The sequence below is a fragment of the Spea bombifrons genome, chromosome 4 (genome assembly GCF_027358695.1).
Source record: "Spea bombifrons isolate aSpeBom1 chromosome 4, aSpeBom1.2.pri, whole genome shotgun sequence".
Classification (NCBI taxonomy): domain Eukaryota; kingdom Metazoa; phylum Chordata; class Amphibia; order Anura; family Pelobatidae; genus Spea; species Spea bombifrons.
Window position 1 is genome coordinate 75,334,445 of NC_071090.1, and position 24,829 is coordinate 75,359,273.

Here is a 24,829-nt window from a genome sequence, read left to right on the forward strand (position 1 = left end):
AACTGCTTCACTATTTACACTTAGCAGCTTTCTGACATCCCTGGTTCACTACAAAAGTGAACATATCGTAAATGCATTGGTAATGCGCGAGACCTCTGAGAAATGTGTAATATATATATATATATATATATATATATATATATATATATATATACATACACATACATATACATACATACACAAACACACGAGAAGCTCACAGGGGATCGCCCTTCTTAACGCATACCAATACCAGGAACTTGAAATGCTCAATGTTCCCGCAAACTCACACTTTAGTGAATAAACCCCAATGTCTATCATTTTTAACATCTGCACCCTAGATTGTTTAAGAAACAGTGCACAGATGTGAATGTATCATAATTTACAAATCTACACGTTTAGGCACTCACCATCTCTGCTTTCACCTTCTTCAATCCACGACTGTCGGTTTCCGGATCCTCAGGCTCTGTTTTAATGGCTGCTATATTGAGGGTGCTGCCACTGTCAACTGCCATTCCCCCTCCCAACTGATCCACTGAAGCCACTACTGCCTCTTGCAATGCAACACCTCTACTCCCCACTCCTGCAGCAGGCTGAAGAACTCCTGATGGCTCCTTCTCTCCACTACTCACGGCTACCTCACTCTTGTCCTTTTTGGCCTTCCCACTTTCCTTCTTGGAACCAGATGAGGTACGAGAGGCCTTTCCTGATTTTTCCCCTCCCTTAGAAGTCACTGTGGATGAGGGAGCCCCAGAATTACCCCCAACCTCAGAACGTCCTGCTACGTCCTTCTTACTAACTTCCCCTACTGGGAAAAGTCCGGTGGAGGTCTGGCTACTCCTGCCTCCGTCTTTGCTGCTTTTACTCCTCTTCGACTTGGATTTAGACTCTTTGCTTTGGCCACTAGGAACGGGAGTCACAAACTTTATATTGTCAGGTAGAGTGGCCACTGCATTGGGGGCTGGCAGGCCCACCTCCTTAGAGCCGGACATCTCGAGCTTCTGCTGGTCCTTCTCTAGATCGGCATCCAAATCGATAATCAGATTGCCCACTCCGATGTCCCATTCATCACCACTGTCATAGGTCTCCACAGGGTTCGTATCCAGACCTTTCCCTCCTGATGCGCCACTGCTCAAGGACATCTTAAGAATACGCACCCTTCTGCGTCCTTAAATTGTTGCAGGTTGGGATGCCTCGCCAGCCCCTCGCCAGTCTTCTTGTAGTGCAGGATTACTTGAGCACAGAAGAGGGAACAAGACAGGATGGAGGATCTATAGAGGTAGGGCACCAGGTGGCTGAGGAGACAGCATAGTTACTGCAGAGAGGCAAAAAAAAATTGTGTGAGCTGGATAAGAATAAGACATTTGCACAAAAGGTACACTGATATGCATTCATCGGGATTAGTATTACTTCACTTACCACATTATTGTCCATGTTACTAAGTGAAGAACTATGGCACGTCTATAATTACCGTATTGCCCCAATTATAGTCCGCACTTTCTATAAAGGGGTGCAGCCTATAATCTGGGTTTAGCGCAGGGAATGCGCAATTCATATCGCCCGGCACATGCAGTTCCGGGCGCTAGGCAGGTGTTTGTTTTTTTTCCTTTTCATTTAGCCCCGCAGCGCTGTTGGGAATCTGGATCCTCCACTCTGGCAGCCAGCGGACGTCTGCGCGTAGACAACCTCCACTGCAACCGGACACTTCCGCCAGAAGTGCCGGCCAGCAGCGGATGTTGTCTTCACGCATTGCGAAGACTTCCACCGGCTGCCCCCACTAGACACCAGGGAGTCTGGAACACAGGTGGCATTGGGATGCATTGGTAAGTCGGGGTGGGCGGCGGCGGAGTAGCATATCAGGGAAGCAGAGGAGCATAATTATAAGTCAGGTGCATTATGAATTAAGGGGGGACCTTAAAATGGCTTGTGGTTCTCAGAATTTGTTTGTATATAACCTATGCTGACTAACTGCATATTAGTTACCAAACATGTTAAAATACATATATGCCTTTATTTTCTTTAAAATAGCACCAAACTATAAGGGTGCGGACTATAACCGGGCCAATACTGTATCTTATAATCAGGATGAAAACTTTCTATATTTCTTAGCATTTGTACATAAGACACACATGCAACACAGTGATGCAGCTTTAGTCCTAAACTTAGAATACGTATTATTATAGTCGAGTGCATATAACTTCTTCACCAATAGTAGCTCATGATACTTGGTCAGATGTTGTTGCCATTATGGATAGCTGACTAAGGGAAAGCAAATATTATTGGTAACTGGCTGTATATGCATGTTTTGTGTGATTTTATTTAATTATTTTTAATGTGATGAACACCAAAGCAAAACCCTTTTCTTTTTAGAACTGAAATAGTTTACTGAGAATATGGTAGACACGTGGAACAGTCTCAATACACTAAGGGAATTTAACCATGAACAGGAAGAGCATGAAGTTATCCTGAATCTAAGACAACAACAAGGAACGACTAAGCAGACCAGATGGGCCAAATTATTCTTACCTGCCGTAAAACTCTGCATTTCTATGTAACTGGGCACACAGGGCTTCGCAAAACTCAAGGGGACAATGATACCCATATACCGGTTCTACGGCCGCTGGGAAAACACCCTACACTCAAGGTAGACAGTCTATCCAGAAATAACGAGCTCAATTGTCTACAATTCCGGCAAAAAAGTCAAATTATGTTTAATTATATGGTTAAGTAAAAGCTGCGGACTTGGGTGCGATAACAGTTGGTACATAGGTCATTCCAGGACGCAGCCTTAATATTCAGCCGCCACTGTAACATGGCATGTACCGGCATGCAAAGCCAAAAATAACACGCAGGACTACTCCAGGTGTTGCTTGAACTACTCTGGCTGAAACAATACCACCAAACATAACGTATTAATCATTTATACATGTAAATGTATTATTTTCATATTGATGTGCAGTTCCTTTATGTGGGTATAAATCCTCTCTACCATATACACTGCTGTCTTACTTGAAACGTAAGGGTTAATCTGACAGCACCGCATCACATCAATAAAATAAGCTTTTAGCAAAAACATCAGTCGTTTATTTTTCTCTGGATGTTTGGCTCCAAAATCCGTAAATGTTTTATAAGGCTTCATAACAGCAACTAGTAAGATAAGAGTTGCAAACGCAGCTAAACAGACAACCCGGTGGGTGCAGGCATCGGAGGGGGGGGGTGACCCGCACCCAACACTTTCCATCATACGTGTTACTTTTATTTCACATCTGCCTTCACTATAGGCATTGCCATTTCTTGCAGACCTTCCTCCGTTCGCAGCGAGGATGGCTTCTACTAGCGACAGCCCATGTATAACGTAAACAGCGTCCTGTGCAAATTCTAAACCAGGTGCCATTTAGGATGCCTATTTAAACACATTATTATACTAACAAGGTAATATACTAACACAACACACAATCAGTAACAGTTACATATACACATTGTATCATACACATGCATGCACACACACTAACACACAGTAAGATACGTACATACACATTAACAGAGTAACATACTAACACACACACACTTAACATGAGGCTAAAGCTTTATATAAAAAAAAAAAAATTCCCCCACAGAAGACAACTCATTGAAATGATCCCAAGTTATCCAAAGGAAAAAAATGTGGTGAGGGATCAGCTCTCTATATAAACAAGATAATATAACAGCCCATAAGTACAAACACAACCAAGTCCGTGACACACCAAAATGGTCTTCGGCGTTCTAGACAATACTTCTACTGCAACTTCACCTAAGTAAACACACCAACTATCTTCTCTAAAATATATTCTTCAGGTGTCTTGCCATTGTAACAGCGAGAGTACGTTCTTCCAATATGTTGGCATCACACTTTACACACGGCTACATGGCTAACATTAACACATTACGTGAACGATGAACTGTTCTAACTAGGGCTGCAACTAACGATTATTTTAATAATCGATTAGTTGGCCGATTATTTTTTCGATTAATCGGATAAATTTAATGAAATGCCCTGCACCCACCCACACTCTGCCCCATCAGTTTCCCACCCGGCAAAATCTCTCTCTCTCTCTCTCTCTCTCTCTCTCTATACGTACCTCCGCTACCGAATCGTTCCACTTACAACGTTCAACCGCAAAACTTTATTCAAATCTTCATCGTTCACGCGCGTCACATCCGTCATTACGTAACTTCAAGCAGACGGACACTACAGAGCTCTGCAGCAGAAACGGGGGAACGCTGGCGGAGGTAAGTGAAAGGAGCCGAGCGCTCCAACGACAAATCGATCACTCGATTAATCGATAACGGAAATCATCGACAACGATTCCCGTTATCGATTATTATCGATTTTATCGATTTGTTGTTTCAGGTCTAGTTCTAACACTGATTTAAATGAAATATTTTATCTAATAACGGTTAACTAGAGTAACTTTCACACAAGTGTCAGAAGACCGGAGCATGCACTAGGTGTACAACACTTGGCGTAAGATTATATACACATCTGTATATACAATGGCTGACTTAATACATTGCAAGCTTTCAAGACAATCTAGGTCTCTTCTTCAGGCATGCTATAATGGATAATCTGTTACAGATTATATCTGTTAATCATATTAACAGATATAATATGCCTGAAGAGACCTTGATTTCTTCATTATATGACAGTCTGCCAATAAAAGGCATCATCTTTACCAAAGTTGCTTTCGCTTTCTATGGCTAACACGGTACAGTTCTATACCTTAAAATATGATATGATCTTCATCTAAATTATGATAATGAACAATATTTTAATAAACACAAATTATTGTATTGTTCATATTGAATATATCATCCAAACATTCACAGTGTGAATCGCCAGGCTAATCACTTCAACAAAAACAAGCTTCTATTCTCAAGAAGCATCTTGTGATGTGAACCATGCCTTCCAAAAAAAGGAATCTCAGTAAACCTACAACCGAGAATTGTTGATTCGCACAACATTGGAAAAGGTTACAAAGCAATCTCAAGGAGTTTACGTCTGTCAGTCCATAGTTAAATTGTTTATAAAAGGGGATGATTTAGTACTGCGGCTACTCTCCCATGAAGTGAGTGTCCAGCCAAGGTGACTCCAAGGGCACAACCAGAATGCTCAATCAAAAAAAAAAAAAAAAAAAAAAAAAAGAACCCTGGAGTAAAAGCTAAAGGCTGGAATGAATCATTGGAATCTCTGTTCATGAGTCTGCAATATGCAAAACATTGAACAGGCATGATGTCCATGGCAAGACACCACTGGTCTCCAATTTAACATTGTTTCGGAAGACCATGCAGTAATAAGTATGGCATAAAAAGAACATCGCATACCCTCATGAAAACATCATCCCAACAGTGAAGCATGGTGGAGGGGGTATCATGATTTTGGGCTGCTCTGTTGCCTCTGTGCCTGAACAGCTTACCATCATCGAGGGCACAATGAATTCCCAAGTTTATCAACGTATCATACAGAAAAATGTCCGCCAGCTGAAGTTATGAGATGCAGCACAACAATGACCCTAAACATCAAAGCCTTTTGGAGAGAGCCCAGACCGTAGCTCAGTACAGATGCCACAGATGACCTCAAGAGAGTCCTTAACACCAGACAGCCTAAGAATATGGCCGAGCTTAAGCGGTTTTGTACGGAAGAATGGTCTAAAACTCCTCCCGAGCATTGTGCAGGTCTGATGTACACTTGCTTGAGGTTATTGCTGCCAAACGCAGTTCAACCAGTTATTAAATCAAAGGGATCACTTACTTTTCCACCAGCACTGTGAATGTTTAATGGGCATGTTCAATAAAGACATAACGGTTACGATTGTTTGTGTTAGTAGTTTAAGCACGTTGTGTTTGTCTATACTTGTGACTTACATGAAAATTAGATCACATTTTCTTACATAATGCAGAAAGCCATTAATATTTTTCAATGCTTGTGTGTGTAAAATATATATATACACACACACACACACACACACACACACCTCCAAAAATTAAAGGGAACACTTAGATTACACATATCTTAGATCTGAATGAATTAACTAATCGTATGACATACTTTCGTCTTCACATAGTTGAATGTGCTGACAACAAAATCACACAAAACTTCTCAATGGAAATCAAATTTATCAACCCATGGAGGTCTGGATATGGAGTCACACTCAAAATCAAAATGGAAAACCACACTACAGGCTGATCCAACCTTGATGTAATGTCCTTAAAACAAGTCACAATGCGGCTCAGTAGTGTGTGTGGCCTCCACGTGCCCGTATGACCTCCCTACAACGCCTGGGCATGCTCCTGATGAGGTTGCAGATGGTCTCCGCATCCGCCAACTCCTGGACGGTCTGTTGGTGGATGGAGCGAAAAATGAAGTCCCAGATGTGCTCAATCGGATTGAGGTCTGGGGAACGGGCGGGCCAGTCCATAGCATCAATGCCTTCCTCTTGCAGGAACTGCTGACACACTCCAGCCACATGAGGTCTAGCATTGTCCTGCATTAGTAGGAACCCAGGGCCAACCGCACCAGCATATGGTCTCACAAGGGGTCTGAGGATCTCATATCTCGGTACCTAATGGCAGTCAGGCTACCTCTGGCAAGCACATGGAGGGCTGTGCGGTCCCCCCCCAAAGAAATGCCACCCCACACAATTACTGACCCACCGCCAAAGCGGTCATGCTGGAGGATGTTGCAGGCAGCAGAACGTTCTCCACGGCGTCTCCAGACTCTGTCACGTCTGTCGTCTGTCACATGTGCTCAGTGTGAACCTGCTTTCATCTGTGAAGCGCACAGGGCGCCAGTGGCGAATATGCCAATCCTGGTGTTCTCTGGCAAATGCCAAACGTCCTGCACGGTGTCGGGCTGTAAGCACAACCCCCATCGGTGGACGTCGGGCCCTCATACCACCCTCATGGAGTCTGTTTCTGACCGTTTGGGTGGACACATGCACATTTGTGGCCTGCTGGAGGTCATATTGCAGGGCTCTGGCAGTGCTCCTCCTTGCACAAAGGCGGAGGTAGCGGTCCTGCTGCTGGGTTGTTGCCCTCCTATGGCCTCCTCCACGTCTCCTGATGTACTGGCCTGTCTCCTGGTAGCACTTCCATGCTCTGGACACTACGCTGGCAAACCTTCTTGCCACAGCTCGCATTGATGTGCCATCCTGGATGAGCTGCACTACCTGAGCCACTTGTGTGGGTTGTAGACTCCGTCTCATGCTACCACTAGAGTGAAAGCACCGCCAGCATTCAAAAGTGACCAAAACATCAGCCAGGAAGCATAGGAACTGAGAAGTGGTCTGTGGTCACCACCTGCAGAACCACTCCTTTATTGGGGGTGTCTTGCTAATTGCCTATAATATCCACTCAAATATATAAGCAATATTTCAAACCATTACATATGCAATAAGTCAATATTCCACATATGATTAGTAATTAAAGATGTTTTTAGGGCAGAGAGGTTTATTAATGGGGGCAGGAGGAGATTTCTGCACCTGGCAAAGAAGAGGCTTATGTTAAGGCCTGATATTCCGGACCCTTTAACTTGACATGATGGCACAAACCCCAGAACTAAACATTATCACATTCAACATGTTATACCGGAACATATTTTATTAGCGTGCATTTGGACACTGCCAGTAGACGTACCGTCAAGCTAAGGTATGTTTTTTTTTAAATGTGAAATATGAAGTCTACTGCCACTTTAAAAAGTACAAAAATGACTATGTTCTAGGGCTGAAACAACTAATCGATAAAATCGATAATCGATTATGAAAATCGTTGGCAACGAATTTCATCATCGATTAATCTAATCGATTATAAAAAGAGGTTTTTTTCAGAGCAAATGCTCTGAAAAACTCCTCTCCTTATAATAATCCGATCTCAAACAGAGATCGGATTATAACACCAGAATCCAGATCCCCCGCAACGCTGCGGGAGACCTGGATTCCCCTCACTGTCGGCCGGTCTCTCACTTCCGTCTCTCTCTCCCCTCCCATACACCCCTCTGACTCCTCCCCCTCCCATACATCACTCTGCCTCTCTCCCGGCTCCGTTACTGACAAGGACTTTCACTGCAGGTTCATAGAAGCCACAGTGTAAGTGAAGGGCAGTAACGGAGGCTGTCTGTGCGATGCAGACACTCACAGGCTGACAGAGAATCATCCTCTGTCAGCTGGTGGGGGTCTGCATCGCACAGACAGCCTCCGTTACTGTCAGTAACTGTCAGTAACGGAGCCGGGTAGAGAGGCAGAGCGGTGTATGGGAGGGGGGGGAGAGTTAGAGGGGTGTATGGGAGCCACCCTCCCATACACCACTGTGGCTCCTCCTCCTCCCATACGCCACTCTGCCTCTCTACCCGGCTCCCTGGTGTCTAGTGAAGATCCGTTGCTGACAGGAGGCAGATTGGAGTATGGGAGGGGGGAGGAGGCAGAGTGGAGTATGGGAGGGGGAGGAGCCAGAGTGGAGTATGGGAGGGGCCAGAGTTGTATGGGAGAGGGGAGGAGCCAGAGTGGAGTATAGGAGGAGGCAGAGTGGAGTATGGGAGGAGGCAGAGTGGAGTATGGGGGGAGGCAGAGTGGAGTATGGGAGGAGGCAGAGTGGAGTATGGGAGGAGGCAGAGTGGAGTATGGGAGGAGGCAGAGTGGAGTATGGGAGGAGGCAGAGTGGAGTATGGGAGGGGGAGGAGCCAAAGTGGTATATGGGAGGGGAGGAGGCAAAGTGATGTATGGGAGGGGAGGAGCCAAAGTGATGTATGGGAGGGGTAGGAGGCAGTGGTGTATTGGAGGGGGAGGAGCCAGAGTAGAGTATGGGAGGGGGAGGAGCCAGAGTGGCGTATGGGAGGGGGAGGAGCCAGAGTGGTGTATGGGAGGGGAGGAGCCAAAGTTGTGTATGGGTGAGTTATAGTGGTGTATGGGGGGTATTATGAATTTCAGGGCATATAGGGGGTATAAGGCATATCGATATTAGGCATATCAGGGGGTCATAAAACATCTGGGGGTAAAAGGTATATCAGGGGGCTCAGTTGCATATCACTGGCATATAAGGAGTATAAGGCATATCAAGGGCACAGTGGCATATCAGGGGGCACAGTGGAATCTGGCATATAAGAGGTATAAGGCATAGATGGGGGCAGAGTGGCAAGCTGGGGGTCTGATGTGCATAACCGGGGGCAGTTTGGTAAATAAAAAAAAATTAAACAAGGCTTTTTTTCTCATAGTTTTTATTAAATATGAAAAATAGTTAACATATGAATTAATATTTACTAATAACTTTGTATTAAAACCTAGTTTGAGAAACACTGTGTTTGGGTTCTTGTAGCTTTTATTATGTCAGTAAAATAAGAAGGTGAATAGAGAGAGGCCATTGCAATAAAGAGATGAAAGTGTAAATTGTACGTTTTTTATTACATTATTTTAAATTTAAAAAAATTGAATTTTTTTTATCCGATTAATCAAACAATAATCGGCCAACTAATCGATTATTAAAATAATCGTTAGTTGCAGCCCTACTATGTTCTTTAATAACAACCTTTAACTATTTAAAATTACAGCTGTATTAAGAATGTTTTAGAAGATCAATGCTTAAGTTATCAAAATGGTTTTGAAAGGATTAGGCCCAAAAAGACAGAAAGGTACGACATACAATGAAGGAAGTGTGTATATTATAGACCATCGTTAAAAAACTGAGTTATCTGCTCCAAGAGAGGGAAACTGACCTGGAAGATGTTCCAAGGGCGGAAGAACAAAGTCAGCAACAAGTCAGAGAGAGAAAAAAAAACACAAGGAAAGCTGAAGAACTATCATTTTCATACAATGCAATGGTCAAACCCACACAGTTCACCAGACAGTGTCAAAGATATGTTTTAAATTCTACAACATCCACTTTATTCATCCAATTCGGCCCCTTCATATTACCATCAATTTCCTAACTTCCCTTTGAAGGATGATTGAACCCATACATGATCAGTGCTGGGGGGCCTCCTGAGTTTCAGCACAGACTGGGAAAAGAACGTGTGCTTTGGAACATGTCACAATCTGGAGCCAGTTAACATCATGTATGTAAAGAACTTCTAGAATGCTGCTACACGGTTACACACCTATAATAATGCTGCAAATCAATTAATAGATATTCTAGACCGTTGCTATAGTAACTACAGCCACGATCAAGCATTGGGTACAGAAGCTCCAAACACCGGCCTTTACATAGCCTGTAACCCTTCCACATGTAAAATGTGCCTTTAGAAATAAGGAATAGTTTGACATGAAATGGCAGAAAATACACACTTCAACATTGTGTTATGCATACATTAAGTATTATCAAACAAACAAGAAGCAAGCAACCGCTGAAAAATAATAGAAATATGCTAGTCTTGTTACTTATGCAGCAGTTAACAGGTTAAAATTTCCGCCTGCTCCTTCCAGATGGTTCCGGGGCTTATGAATTGAGACAATGAACCCCTGACCCGTCGGCCTCCACTTTCCAGGAAGGTGAAGAAGGGGTGAAACGATAGAGTTTATGACGCTAGGCTTTAAAACTTGGTCTGTTTCAGGGGTTAATCCGTAATAAGGCCTGTGTTTACTGGACACGAGTCGGATCACATATAAAACATATTTCTGGTGTTCCATGCGCAGATGTTTAGATTTGTGTTGGACGGCTTTCAAGAAATAGCAACACATATAAAGACTGCTTCCACTGAACAGGCATATCACCTTGTTATAGGTTGCAGCAGGTAACGGATTAGAAAGCAGACTAAATGACGGCGTTTAATAGCATTTCATAGTCTACAAGGTTCTCATACTGCAGCCAGAAGGCTACAATCATCTGCCAGAGGGCATCGCAAAACATGCGAGCTACTAGATTACACTAGCGTGGATGGGTGAGGGGGAGGTGAAAAGGAAAATGGAGAGGAGGAAGGCTTATTAAACCAGAAAAGGCCAAGGGACAGAACTTCTATCCTACACAATGCCAACAAGTCGCCATTCAGCAATAACATTTACTAAAGGGAACACCCTGGGATGAAATCTCCGCTGCGTGTCTTGTATATAAATAAAAAAAGTATTCTTAAAAATTCCAGCCGAAAGAAAGTTTGACTCTTCCCCAAGCTATGCATTAACTGCACTTACAGACATACTACTGAGCAGAACGAAAAGCAACATTATTATTATTATATAGAATTTGGAAAAACTCTCACAAGGAGAGTCGGCGCAGCAGGAGAAGAAAATGAAAAAAAGGAAAGAAAGCGCTTTACAGAAAATGATCCATTTAGCGTGGGATTAAAGGTGGTGTGTGGGGGCTTTCAAGATATTCGTGATTAATATCCTCTGTATGTAAACTTAGTTTCTCGAAGTAGAGTGTAAATATATTCTGTAGACAATAGAGATATCTGTAATAACTCATTTCAACCAGAATTTTCACCGGTTTCCCACAACACTTACAAAACAAAAACAATGTTAAATGAGCGGCCAAAACGAAGAGAAAGATTATATTCCGAGCAGAAGACAGAAAATTGAGAAGCACATTTATAATAAATGCAATAGAAAATGACCATATAGTGTGTTAAGAAGAACATATAGCAAATGTTTTTGGGTTTTTCTTTTAAACATTTGCTTTAACATACAGATACCGTATTTGCTTTATTATAAGGCAAGGTTTTTTCAAAGCAAATGCTCTTAAAAACACCCCTCATCTTATATTAGAGATCATCTTATAATCAGACCTCAAATAGAGGCATCACATGACCTTCCAGTGCTCCACCACAGAAGCCCCGGCAGCAGCAGAGGTTGTCTGTGCACAGCCCGCAGACGTTCACCGGCTGCCAGAGAGGAGGATTCTCGCAGCGCTGCAGGAGACCTGGATCCTCCTCCCTGTCAGCTAGTTAATGACTGTGCGATGCGCGCAGATAACCTCCACTGCTGCAGGCACTTCCGCCGGGGCTTCTATGACAGAGCACTGGCGTGACATTCCGGTGCTCAGTCATAGAAGCCCAAGCGGAACTAACGGGCAGCAGAGTAGTCTCGTATTCAAACACTTTATTTTTTCCTAAATTAATATCCCAAATTTGAGGGTCGTCTTATAATCAGGGTCGTCTTATAATTGAGCAAATACGGTAATATCTGCGGCAGAGTTCATATTGTGAAGTTGTCTCCCTTTTCATTTTCCACTTTTTCAAAGCCTGGCAGGGAGCGTGCCACCGGCACTAAGGGATCTGGCAACAATTCAAGGAAGCAGCAGCCACTAGTACAGGGAACAAGTGAATCATATGCTTTAACATAAAGGTGTCAAATGCGTTACTGATTAAATGTTTTGTTCGCTTAGCAACAGAGCCCCTTGTAGAATCAACTATTGATACATTATGCATAAAACCTATGGAGAACCTATATAAGTACATTATTATGATCGTGATGTATTGTTCTTATTGGCCTGTAACAGCGCAGCATGCTCCAACTTAAGGGGAAAGTAAAACAATCTGGAAAAGTATTTCTTTGAGCATTAAATACAGTGAGCGTTGCACATAGTAATGTAGTTTAGCAATGGAGAAAAGGGCAATTTATTATATTTCAATAAAACCTTTCTGGCAGACCTGGAGGTCACCAATGCTGTGTTTTGGATGACTTTCCCTACTAAAAACATAACTAGTAAGCGGATTCTGTCCTGCTTATCCAATGAATCCATAGATTTTGATTAGTCAGAGTCCTTCAGGGTGATTAAAACTAAGCCACTCTCTTGTGCCATTAAATGAAATATACTTACAATACTGACAGGCCCAAGGCTGAAATACACACCCAATGTGATAAGAGTTGCTTTAAAAAAAGCACACTATCTTTTGAAAACTTGTTTTTGGTATGATAGCAGTAGTAATAAAACTGAACTCATTACCTTCACTCCTTCCATCTCTAATGAAGTCCTTGAATTCTCAATTAGCACAATGACTATCACTTCCACTAAACTATTAGCCTTGAGGTCATCTTCAACTCAACCCTCTACTTCATGCCTCTAACTGAACCTCTCGCCAAATCCTGCCGTTTGCACCTACCCATTACTTTGTATATGCAGTCTATATATTGCTATAATTGCAATACTCTTCTGGTTGCCATCCATCTGCAAATCATCCAAAATGCTGCTAGGCTTATTTTCCTTACACAACACTCTTCTTCTAGTGTACGGGTTTTGTCATTAAGGGGTTAAAATCATTCTTCTAACACACAAAGCCATCCATAACACTGATCCTCCATACATTTCTGCCCTTATAACAAAATACTCCCCATCTCCATCCTTACATTCTGCCCGTGGGCTGAGGCTTTAATCCTCACCCATCACCTTCCCGGCTTACAAGACTTCCATTTGCTACGGCATGCTTCCGGAACTCACTTCTACTTCCAACTTCCAGCCTACCTCTCGATATTCAAGAAAAATATCCAAACCCACTTCTTCAGAGAAGCAAACCACCTTACTTTGTTTCTCTATACCGCATTCCCTCTAGATTAGAAGCTTGCAAGCAGGGCCCTCTTTACATGGTAAGAATCCCTGCTTGAAGCATGAATAACCCTTACTCCAGCAGGAAGGGAAACGTTTCCATTTGACTCGCTGAAATATTTGCAGAGGTTACACAAGAGGAAGATGCTATGGTAAGTATGTGCGCAGATCTGGGAGAGCTCTTGCTACAAACAAGTTGCACCGGATGATTTCAGAAAACAAGGCATGTGTTCCTCTGAATACAGGTCTGCACAGGTGTGTGTGTGTGTGTGTGTATATATATATATATATATATATATATATATATATATATATATATATATCAGAATTAGCCCCCCACGAAAGACTACATCACATACATTTGTTTTGCGGCAACAAATTCTTCATCAAGCTAACATGTGACACTGGAGGTGTACAAAATATTCATGTGTACAAGTTTTTGGCCTACAAGTAAGGAGCACAGCATAGGAAAGACTATGAGGAGCACTCGGCGCGGAGTGGCGTCCATCAAGATATTCACTGATGCAACAGAACTCACAGTATAATGTACAGCGTTTTCCAATATTACAATGGAATGTAAATGTATGAATGCAATTCACTAAAACAAAATTGCTAGCCTTATGTGTTTAAATACAACTTCGCGTAAAGATGTACCATATATATATATAAATATATATATATATATATATATATATATATATATTAATGTAAATTAACTTAAATTGCATGTGAGCTTTATATACTAAAGGCAAGGTTTACCCTTAGAAATGTCTATATATGCTTTATAGCACTACCAATAAAATATCAAGCTTTGTTGTACTTTGGCTGGGAAGGACAAATGACCCAGATTTTAAAGAACTTTCCCAATCACAAAGGAACCTAATCACGTTACAAGACATGCCAGTCTCTGAATGCATTTGTCATGCAAAGAGTTAAGAGAGAGGGGGAAGGGCAGTAATACAATGTCATGATGTACAATCTGTGCCTTACATTTAAGAGGCTGCATTATTTATGTGACCAGCAGTAAAAAGAGAAAGCGCTGGCGTAGTTTTATTCGTGATAATGACAATGCGTTCAGTATATATTAGAATAGCTGCCAACAAAACACAAACAAACCACAACACAGTGGGAACAAAGTAATCATGGAAGGGAAGTAATGCTACCGGTCTCTAGAGTAAAGATCAAATACACACACATAAAAATACCCTGCATCCCCACGCAGACACACACACACACACACATACATATTTACATATATACACACACAAACAGATATGGAATAGAAAGTGACAACCACGAGATTCCCAATCCAGAAGAAAGGAGGCCAAACTGGTAGAGGGCACAATGGAGATAGCAGAAACTGAACAAAAGGCCATATCCATTCTCCCTCAGCCCCGGAAAGACACAAAGAGCCCCGGCATGTAGCGATATACTGTGCATCTCGCCTGTGTCCTTAAATCACCCCACCCCACACTTTCCATAAATATAGGTTTTCCGTGGAATAGTAGGGAGCTCTGTCTGAAAGCAGACTAGAGGAAAGAGTGTGAGGGGGGGAGGTGAGTGATGAAGACTAACATGCAAGAGAAAACATGAGAAAGAAAATCTGTGATGTGAGAAGAATGAAAACAGGACTAGGAACGAAAGAAATGCAGAAGAGATGAGATTGAAAAAAGGAAACAAGGTCTGGGTGACAACAGTGTGGAGCTGGGGGGGGCAGCCGCTTTGATAGAACTATTATTGTAGTAACCCAATCTACTACTGCAGATGCTTAGCATGAAAGAGAATAGAAGCTAGACAATCGGAGTGGGGGATGGGAGGAGGCAGGCAGCATTTCCCACGTTTAATCCTCCAGGCAAGCGGGGTACAGCTTTCACAAAACAGACACCCTGACCAGCGGCGAGGAGATGGGAACAGCAGCCCACAAACCAGACGACAAAAAACAATGGAGCAGGAGACTGATATTCATTTCTAATAACGGGAAGTTGGGAAGAGAAGCCATAACTGTGAAAGACAGCAAAACATGCTTCCATAAAACAGGCATTTTAAATCAAAGTAACGGTGAGGACCAAACATAGCCGCCGCTGCTGCTTGCGCATAATTATGGTTAACACATTTTTTTGGTAGAGGATTGTGGGTGTTCGGGCGGATATACGTACATATACATTCTGTAATACGAATGTATGAGATATATATCCAAAGCATCTCCCCGTGTAAAGTAGCAACAAAGCAGAAGAGAATAGAAAACCTCATGAAAATTGATACAAACAAAAATGTTGCCTTTCTCATGAAGAAGCAAAGTTTGCTTTGCTTTCCTAGGCAAAGTAAGAGCAGCAAGAAGCCGCCTCTTCTCCCCAGCGTCTGGGTTACCATTACGCGGAAATGTTTCGGAGGCTGGACTTTTATTTAATACAGTCTGGTATTTTAGTAGCGATCTAACAGTAATGGTTGACGGAGTTTATCTAAATCAGCCCGGAAGAGAGATCGCTACTGGACGAGGAGCCAAGACATAGGAAGCCATATGAAGCTGGTCCAGCACGGGGAAAAGTAATAAGCAGCTGTGAAGTAGTGAGGATAATTCCATAGATTAGTGACATGCTTCCAGTAGCGTGTATTTAGCGTGTTCCTACACACCAGTATACACGGCCAAGTTTCATAGAGTACACAGACAGCGATATAATTCAGGCCGCACTATATTAAAAATGGATTTCCAGAAAACCAACAGGATTGTCAGCAAGCCGGTGAGAAAGGCTTCTAAAAATAGCGCGCCGGCCGGCAGTGTATTATTCACCTCTGAACGCGTAAATCGCACGATGGGAATGGGAAGTGGACAGGGTCACCGGCAAGCACTTCACCAAACCCCAGTCACTGCATTCGCTATCTGGGCCGTCTCTGGTATGTGGCGCATAGCACAGGGCGTGAAGAGGTTGGCAAAGAGGTGGCTTTACTCACAGAGAAAGTATCGTCACTATGCAGATTAACACCAATTCAAGTGAAAACTTAAATATACACGCTTCATACATATTTTAACGCGTTCACTTGTTTCATGAAGGGATCCATCATCAAGACCCCTTTATGTGTTTCCCCTCCCCCAGGGTGGCTGAGGTTTCGAACATCACAATGATCGATTTTAAGGACAACGAGCCACATATCTTAAGGCATCAGGGCTTATTTACTAAACCAGGTGCCTACGGTTTCAACTCTGACCTTACTATGCGTGGCGAGGGGCCAATCCAGTGAGGTTCCCAAAGATGGCCCTGTACAGTGCATAATCAAGTCACAATTAAAGCGGTTCTCGCTGGTGACAGGCACTGGCCCTTCATAACATAAAATGCAGCTGGGGAGTTATAACCGCAAACTAGTAAACGGACATGTTAAAGCGTACTTGGGAAGGAATACATTGTAAACACCCCCCCCCCCCCATGTACTTCGAGTCCCGTAGGACACAGGTCTACTAGCCCGTTTTACATTACACCAGGGCCTGTGCAAGAGTCAGCGTGCCAGAACACGGATGTTCCGGAACGCACACACTGCTTCTGTTTTGTACATATAGTCGATATTATATTTCCGCCCCGTTCAGCCATAAATCAGGGAACTTGCAGCAAAAGCAGAAATCATGTACATGTAGAAGAGCCGCAGGGTCACACACATTGTCATCAATTCCCAGAAGGGGTACACCAACGAGGGGCACGTGCAGTCAGCTAGGCTAACTATAGAGTATAATAATAATAATATAATATATAACGTGTGCACGCCGGCTTCAATCAGCACTTTCACGCGTTAAGCAACATTTGCCACATGAAGACAACAACAAACTTGGCAGGTACACATCCCGTAGCAGTCTAATATATATCACAGTATGCAATACACGTATATTGTGTGTACATATCGGCTGATAATACGTGTTTTAGGTCTGTAGGCAGATATTAGCTACATGTATTTTTACATCACTCCCTATAAGCAGTATTGATATACTCACACCACATTGGACACAGAAACGTTGTGTGTACACGAACGTATCTGTACGTAAAACGTGTATATATAAAAGGGACTGGCCTGCTAAGCGGTACAATGAGGTATATTTTAGGAACAGTATTCAGTCATGCTACACGGGAATACGTCGCGTTCTAATCACGAACTCGGTCTCCGACGAGGAAATGCGTGCACATTATTCATGACAACAGCAACAGCAGCATTGCACACATTCACTCTCAAGCTTTCGCTCACCCTCTTTCTGGCCTCAAGTGTCCTCCATCTTGTCCTATCCCGCACAGTTTCCAGGGAATCTTTTCACACGGGGCCCGGGATCCCCCCCATCCCTTCGCCCTCCCCCCTCAAAATACCCAGGCAATGACTACTCCAGTTCCAGGCTTCACCGTCCACACAGGCCTCAACTAGATTCGGACCGATAGGAAGACTGTGCTTCCGGCGCGGCCGGAGACACGCCCACTGATCCGACCGGGAACGCTCCCCTTCCCGCGATACGTCATGAAACACGCCCATCGACAACATGCGTCACGTCCAAACAGAACGTTAAACAGAGAGCTCTACACACCAGAGTTATGTGTGCCAATCGAATTGTTCCAGAATGTGTAGCAAGGGGCTAGACCAGGTGTCTTAGAAATGTAGACATGCAGGAAGATATAGGCACTGTTTCGACCAAATGGCTATGGAGTTAAATATTTAAAATGATGACGTTTCTTGAAACAGGTTTCGGTTGTACCTTATAATTACGTCGTCAGTAACGTCATTGCGTTACTGCGATATGACCTGAGGCCTAGTAAGCCTACTGCCCTCAGCTTTGTATGTATGTATGTATGTGATTATTATTTATGACGTTCCATGTGTAAAGCATACTATAAATTATTATATTTATATATATTACGCTTAAGAATCTGTAAATCTAGTAGTTCTGAACAAAAAGCATACAGAAGGAAAGACAGGTTATACCAGAAAATAATTACATTATTACACAAAGAGACAGATCTAGCTTACTTATTTTGAGTTTTGATATACTAAGAAGCAACAGTGCATGATAATCTGTTACTGGACACAAAATATTTAGCCAGGATGAGGGCTGCAATTATTTAAATACAGATGCGTACTTTTAACATTTTTACCAACGTTATGCTGCCTGCTGTAAAAATCGTGATATAGGGTATGTGGATGCGCATTAAACGCCTACTAATTTCTGCACCGTTATAAACCATGATGTATAAACTGGATAGTCGCATATGTCTAACCACCCAAGGTTGTAGATAAATGGAACAGCCTCCCATTAGAAGTGGTAGAAGTTAATACAATGAGGAGCATGGGAGTCGAGATCAAGGACAGATGAAGAGGCTGAGTCTTACGTCGGGAAAAATGGGCAGACTAGACAGGCCGAAAGGTTCTTACCTGCTGTCAAATTCTTTGTTTCTCTAGTCATTGGTAAAGCTATCCAAGTTTATTTAAGGTGTGAGTGGAGGCCAGACCGTTTCAGCTTGGGTGTCAAGTCCAAGCGAGAGGCCCAGTAATATAATGACCTGTAATTTATTTAGCAGGCAATACACCTGATGAATGTTGTACAGAAGAGGTCCAGTGCTGTTCTAACCGCTGTCTAATGCCATTGTTACTTTATATATCCCAAAGACTATTTAAAAGTTTAAAGTAAAACACATAAAAAGATTACATTTTCGGTGGTACCCCAAACTCTTCTGATCGGCGTAATCCATCCAAATACTGTCAGTGCTTGGTATAAATCGTGTGTGCATCGGCCCCTCACGCAGTTCAGCTACCAAGTGCCGGCTTGCTAAATGGTGCCAGTATGAGGAAAGAGGTGCATCCCTGTTTCACAAAATAGTGCAAGATGCAGGGCCTGACCTTCTTTTACTTATAAAGTCACGGACATGTATGAGCCACTACAACATATCAAAAAAAAAACAAAGCACAACATATTACGCTGGGGAGAGGGGAAAAAATGTAACCCCTTACATTGTGTCTTTTACCGTGTGATAGATTGTGTACTTTTTTGAGACTGAGTATAAAACTACATATCCCAGTAGCTTAACTTGAATAAATGAATAAAACAATATATAGGTCTCTGTAGGTAAACTATATGTTTATTTGATTAACATCTAAATCTAATTATGGCAAAAGTGGTGTTGGATGTTCAGCTGAAACACAACACTCCATTTAGTGAATGAATATTATTGTATATATTGGGGTTTTATAAGATTTGAGTCTTGCTCTTATGTAGAAAGCTCTTAGACATGCACACTGTATCTAAAATCTAAACACAAATGGGGGGGGTAGTATCATTGACTGGAGAAAGAGCAGTAGGTGTATGTATTATCCAAATAATTCCGTATTATACGATCTGTGATTTTATATAAGAAAAAAAAAAATTGTGGAAAAAAAAGCAGTGTGTTTAGGAGAAACGTCACTCGATCAGCAGAAAGTACCCCAGGAAATAAATATTATTATAATTATTACCTTTTATTTATTAAGTGCCAACAAATAAATAGCAAATATACATTAATACATTCAGACACATCAAAAATTGAATACTAGAATTAGGGTGAAAGATGGGTTGAGGGAGACTAAGAGGTAGACAAGGAGAGCAGAGATTTGGGCAACTTTTAAGGCTGGGAGAGAACCATAATGGATGAAATTAGGTAGGGATGAAATATTTACATTTTTTTTCATGTATTTGCCAAACTCATACTTGAAGTTTTTTAACCAAACCCAATATTCAGACATTTTGTTGGAAGCATTTGGTGTTATTTAGAAAGCAGTGCAGTCACCATAACAACCAGTGCAATGTTCCTGCTTCGCTGTGCACCAGAATTGCTCCATGTGCATGAGCTGATGTCCAGGACACGCAAGTTCTTTGGAAGATCTGGCGGCTGCAGTGCCCTCCTGTGTCTTCTGGGTAATATTAGCAGTTCGCTTCTACTCAACCAAGACCTCACTGTATGCCTTCATACGTTCTTAACCCCTTAAGGACAATGGGCGGTCCCTAAACCCATTGAAAACAATGCATTTTGAGCCCGTACATGTACGGGCTTTGTCATTAAGGGGTTAATGAGATATGCAAAGACAATATAATTGGCTCGATCTATAAATAATGAAGTATCATCTATGCCCTACTTTAACATGCTATATAGAGAAGCGCCTGAAAGTGTTAACCAATTCCGTGACGGAATTATTCTCTATTCTGAACAGATGCAAAACATTTCAGATGTTTACTAAGGGTATTTTGTACTCGAAAACCTAGAGGCGTTTGCTGTATTTTACAATGTGTTTGTTCAATATGTTAATAATTTATATGTTTTTATTTCAAGCGCAGATGGCTTCCTGGGGTCGGCTACTGGGGGATGTCCAGGAGTAGGTAGAGACGTGGCCTCACACTACTCTCCTGCCTGGAGAAAGAAGAAAGCAAACGTGGATCCCTGGGGAAGGAAGGATTTACCCAGAGCCTCCAGATCTAAACGTTTCCAATTATATATTTGTCTTGATTGTGAAAATACCAGATATAAAAACACATTTCTGGAAAGCAGACAACCCGGGGTATTTCACTAGAAGCATTTAACCGCTTGTTATGCAGTCATTGGGCCACCAAAGTTAGCTGTAGTATAACTTTAAGGTGCTTGTTTCTCTTGTTTTTTTGTACAAGTTACATGGGACTGCAGAAACAAAACTTCTAAATGTATTCAGTTGCACCCCCACATTATAGAAATACCATAAATAATTTTTTTTGGGCCGTTATAAGCCACAAATCAGAATTTCTTATTACAGGTTCCAAAAATTCATATGGGATGTTGTAGTAGCACAGCAGTTAGAGCCCCCTCCCCATGAAAAATATATACTTCTGAAAAGCAAACTGGATGTATTTGGTCTCCAGCCTTTTCCAAAAATTAGCCAAAATGCTAAATTTCTGCTCTTTTTTCCCCACCATCACTTTGGTTAGCATTTGTTTTTACAAAGGTAAGTGTGGAGAAATCCACCAAAATTCTATGTTAACTCCAGATAATGGAAATACCCCACATGTATTGGGTTTTTTTTTATTTTGAGTTATAGGGTGCCACAGGGAGTATTGTATATCTCAGTAGCAGACAGTATACTGCATATGGTAGGCACACATAATCTGGCACACATCATGCTGTCACTATAGGTGTTAAGGCAGATGGATATATATTTTTTTTTTATTTTTACATGACCCACCATGATAATAATGTGGTAAGAGGCATATTACCTCATGATGGTACTCACAAAGACAGGCATATTCCAGTATGATTCTTCATGGCTTTCTTGCACTAATAATCTGTATAAAAGCCATATTGCTCTTTCAGATACAGGATGAGGCATTTGATACATACATATAAAACCCACGGGGAAGGCACTCAATGACTCAATTTTATTTATAGAACACCATTTATAAAAACAAAGTATTTCTATACATCTATGATGTCGTATTATATCGTGTTGATTATATATATATATATATATATATATATATATATATATATATATGGAATATTAGAATATATTTAATATTGATCATTTTCTAATCAGAATGTACAATATGTTTGTAACATTCTGGACATTCTTATTGTGTATTTATATTCTACATGAGTCTACAGTTTTTTTTATAAATGGAGATGTGATTCACTGTCTGACTTTTGTTTGACAAAATAAAGATTGTGACTATTAGCACAAACACAATATTTTCTGAAATAAGGGATTTATTTGTCATTAAAGTCCATTATATATATATATATATATATATATATATATATATATATATATATATATATATATTATAAAGAATTTAGGAACATTTCTTCCAAAAGACATCACTTTCATCCAATCCTCCCTGATAAACTCTTCTTGGCGTCTTCTAATGTACGTCATGACCGGCTTTTTCTCATCAATAACCCTTTTTTGGCTCCCTGGTGTATTTTGGAATCCAACTTCCCTTTAAATAACATACAAAATATGAACATTAATGGTGTGCTTTTTATTTGTGTCCATATAGCTTTTCAGCATGCTAAACGGTTATTATACAGTCAATACTAAGTCTGGAAATGCATTTATATATATTCTCCTACAATTTATCAAATCCAGTTTAAAACGACTGTCAACAAACAAATAACCCTACAGCATTAAAAGTACTAACCATACAGCACCTCTGATGATAATATAAAAGCATTACAGAAAATGAATAAAAGCATTTATTTCGGAGTACCAAAACACATTCCCGTCACACGGATGGCCTTTTGGCTGAACCTTTGTATACATTTTTTATCTATGCATAGCTAAAATGAATTGCTTTTTAAAAGGCACCACAGTTGTGCCCTGCTCCATATCACTTGAATAAGAATATTTGAACTTACAGATCTTGTGTTGACCTTTCATGGGAAATTTTACAAACAGTTCTTGTGGATTGGTGCAAATAAAGACAAACGGAGAAGCGGACTCCTGACTGAGTGAAGAATACTACAAAGAACAGATAATGCACTGATCAGAACAAAACATGCCTATGGTTTTATATCAATAAATAGTATTTTAAACAAAATACTTACTAAATACATTGCGTACGATCTCAGGTATAATACACATGCTAAATTTAGGACTAGATTTAAAGGATAACAGTACCTCAAAGCTTATGTTTAAGGAGGAAAAAATGTGATTATATATAAGATTTTATAGTAACTCTTACTTTATTATGAAACCAAATGACCTTGCTTAATTAAGGAAAACAAGTGCTGATTGACAAAAATGTTACCCTCCCTGGATTTTCTAGGACGTATACAAAGAGGAAATGGAGGTTTAATACAGTCTTGTAAATACTACTAAGTTTTAAGAAGGTACTTTAGTTTTCATGCTAAATCTACGAGATAAAACATTGTGCACAAAACTTCACCCAGGTGCACCCTCCAAACAGGATAAATCAAAGAAGAAAAGCACACCCAGGATTTTTATTATTATTATTAATGATTTTCTGTATTTACATCAACATAGTAGCGACACAAAAATGATGTAAATACAGAGAATTTGGGTTTTTTAAATCTTTGGTGTGCTCTCCTTCTTTGAGATGTATACATATACCCACACACTATAGAATTAGTATGGGTACATTAAATAATAAATAGGGGACATGGTCAAATTTGTGGGGGGGGTGTCCAAACCCTTGGGGGGACAAAAAGGCTCTTCAACATTCTATTGCTAATAATTATTCCAATGTTTAAGTAACTAAATGTTTAAAACCCCAACAGTTAAAATAACTTAACTTAAAATGCCCCACATTACCTTCCCGCTGCTCATGTATATGCATTCAGACTGCTGGTATAAAAAAAATGGCATATAATGTACTAGACATATTAATGTTTTATTTCCTAAAGAAATTATGCTTTACTAGACAAAGTATATATTCTCACCTGTTCTTTAAACTGCTCCAGGGGCAGGCAGTCCACCACTTCCACACACCCCAAAAGGCATCCAGTGGGGTAATCTTTGGGAAAGGCCACATCTACAGTGTAACGTGGGTAAAACAAGATATATTTTTATTGTAGCAAAATTATCATAGCACAAGTTAAAATGCTAACTGGCATTTTTGTGTGTGTGCCTTGTGTTGCAGACATATGCATTTTTAGGTTATTTGAACAAAACAACTAATATATTTTTAAAAAGCAACAGGTGTAATGGATCTAATTATGAATATTAATACTGTGGGTTCATCCATCTCTGTCATCAGAGAAAACAACCTTTGTCTAGCAGCACTCTGTATGAAGCTTCAATCTCGGAAATTTCTTGCGTGGAAGGTCTTTTCGCAGCCGCTGCAATCCACAGACGACCTCTGTGAGCACTGTACCATGTCCTGCCCTCCACCCTACGCCAGAAACAAGGGTACATAAAGAGGGTCATTCATAAGTGAGCGCAGCAATAGCAACGGGTGACTGCACTGGTGTTATCACAAACCAAAAAGATCCTTCTGTACAATTCTATTTAATCCATAGCTCATGAAACATGCCTCAGGACCGCCATTGCTCGTACACAGCAGAAGATATATATACACACACAATCCAAAAGGGACGTCACAGGCAAATACCGAATTTGAAAGTCATGGTTATTTATTTTCAGTAACAGGAGCAGCGTTACAATGCACACTATATTCAATGACACAAGACGTAGCAATAGTGAAACGAGAGAAGAAAAAACCTGAAAGTCAAAAGTTATACAGTGGAAAAAAAAAAAAAATATATATATATATATATATATAAATAATACAGAAAGGATGCAGTAAAGCAAAGGTACATGCATACCATGTAAACGTTACGTTTTAACCCTTTAACAGCCACAAAAGTGGCCCCAT

At 41.1% G+C, this 24,829-nt stretch overlaps 2 protein-coding genes across 3 annotated transcripts in view; both read right to left on the reverse strand.

Moving 5' to 3' along the window:
- ZNF609 (zinc finger protein 609) overlaps positions 1–17,860 on the reverse strand; it is a 42,120-nt gene extending 24,260 nt beyond the window's left edge. For both annotated transcript variants that reach the window (XM_053461992.1, XM_053461991.1), the window contains exons 1-2: positions 17,701–17,860; positions 390–1,294 (exon numbers count right to left, since the gene is read on the reverse strand). In XM_053461992.1, coding sequence (XP_053317967.1) covers positions 390–1,121 — 732 coding nt within the window. In that variant the 5' untranslated portion in view covers positions 1,122–1,294; positions 17,701–17,860. The remainder of the gene's footprint in view (positions 1–389; positions 1,295–17,700) is intronic.
- Positions 17,861–22,336: 4,476 nt separating this feature from the next.
- The window catches only part of TRIP4 (thyroid hormone receptor interactor 4), a 13,193-nt gene continuing 10,700 nt past the window's right edge, over positions 22,337–24,829 (reverse strand). The window contains exons 10-13 of the mRNA XM_053462542.1: positions 24,222–24,346; positions 23,895–23,986; positions 22,851–22,953; positions 22,337–22,432 (exon numbers count right to left, since the gene is read on the reverse strand). Coding sequence (XP_053318517.1) covers positions 22,365–22,432; positions 22,851–22,953; positions 23,895–23,986; positions 24,222–24,346 — 388 coding nt within the window. The 3' untranslated portion in view covers positions 22,337–22,364. The remainder of the gene's footprint in view (positions 22,433–22,850; positions 22,954–23,894; positions 23,987–24,221; positions 24,347–24,829) is intronic.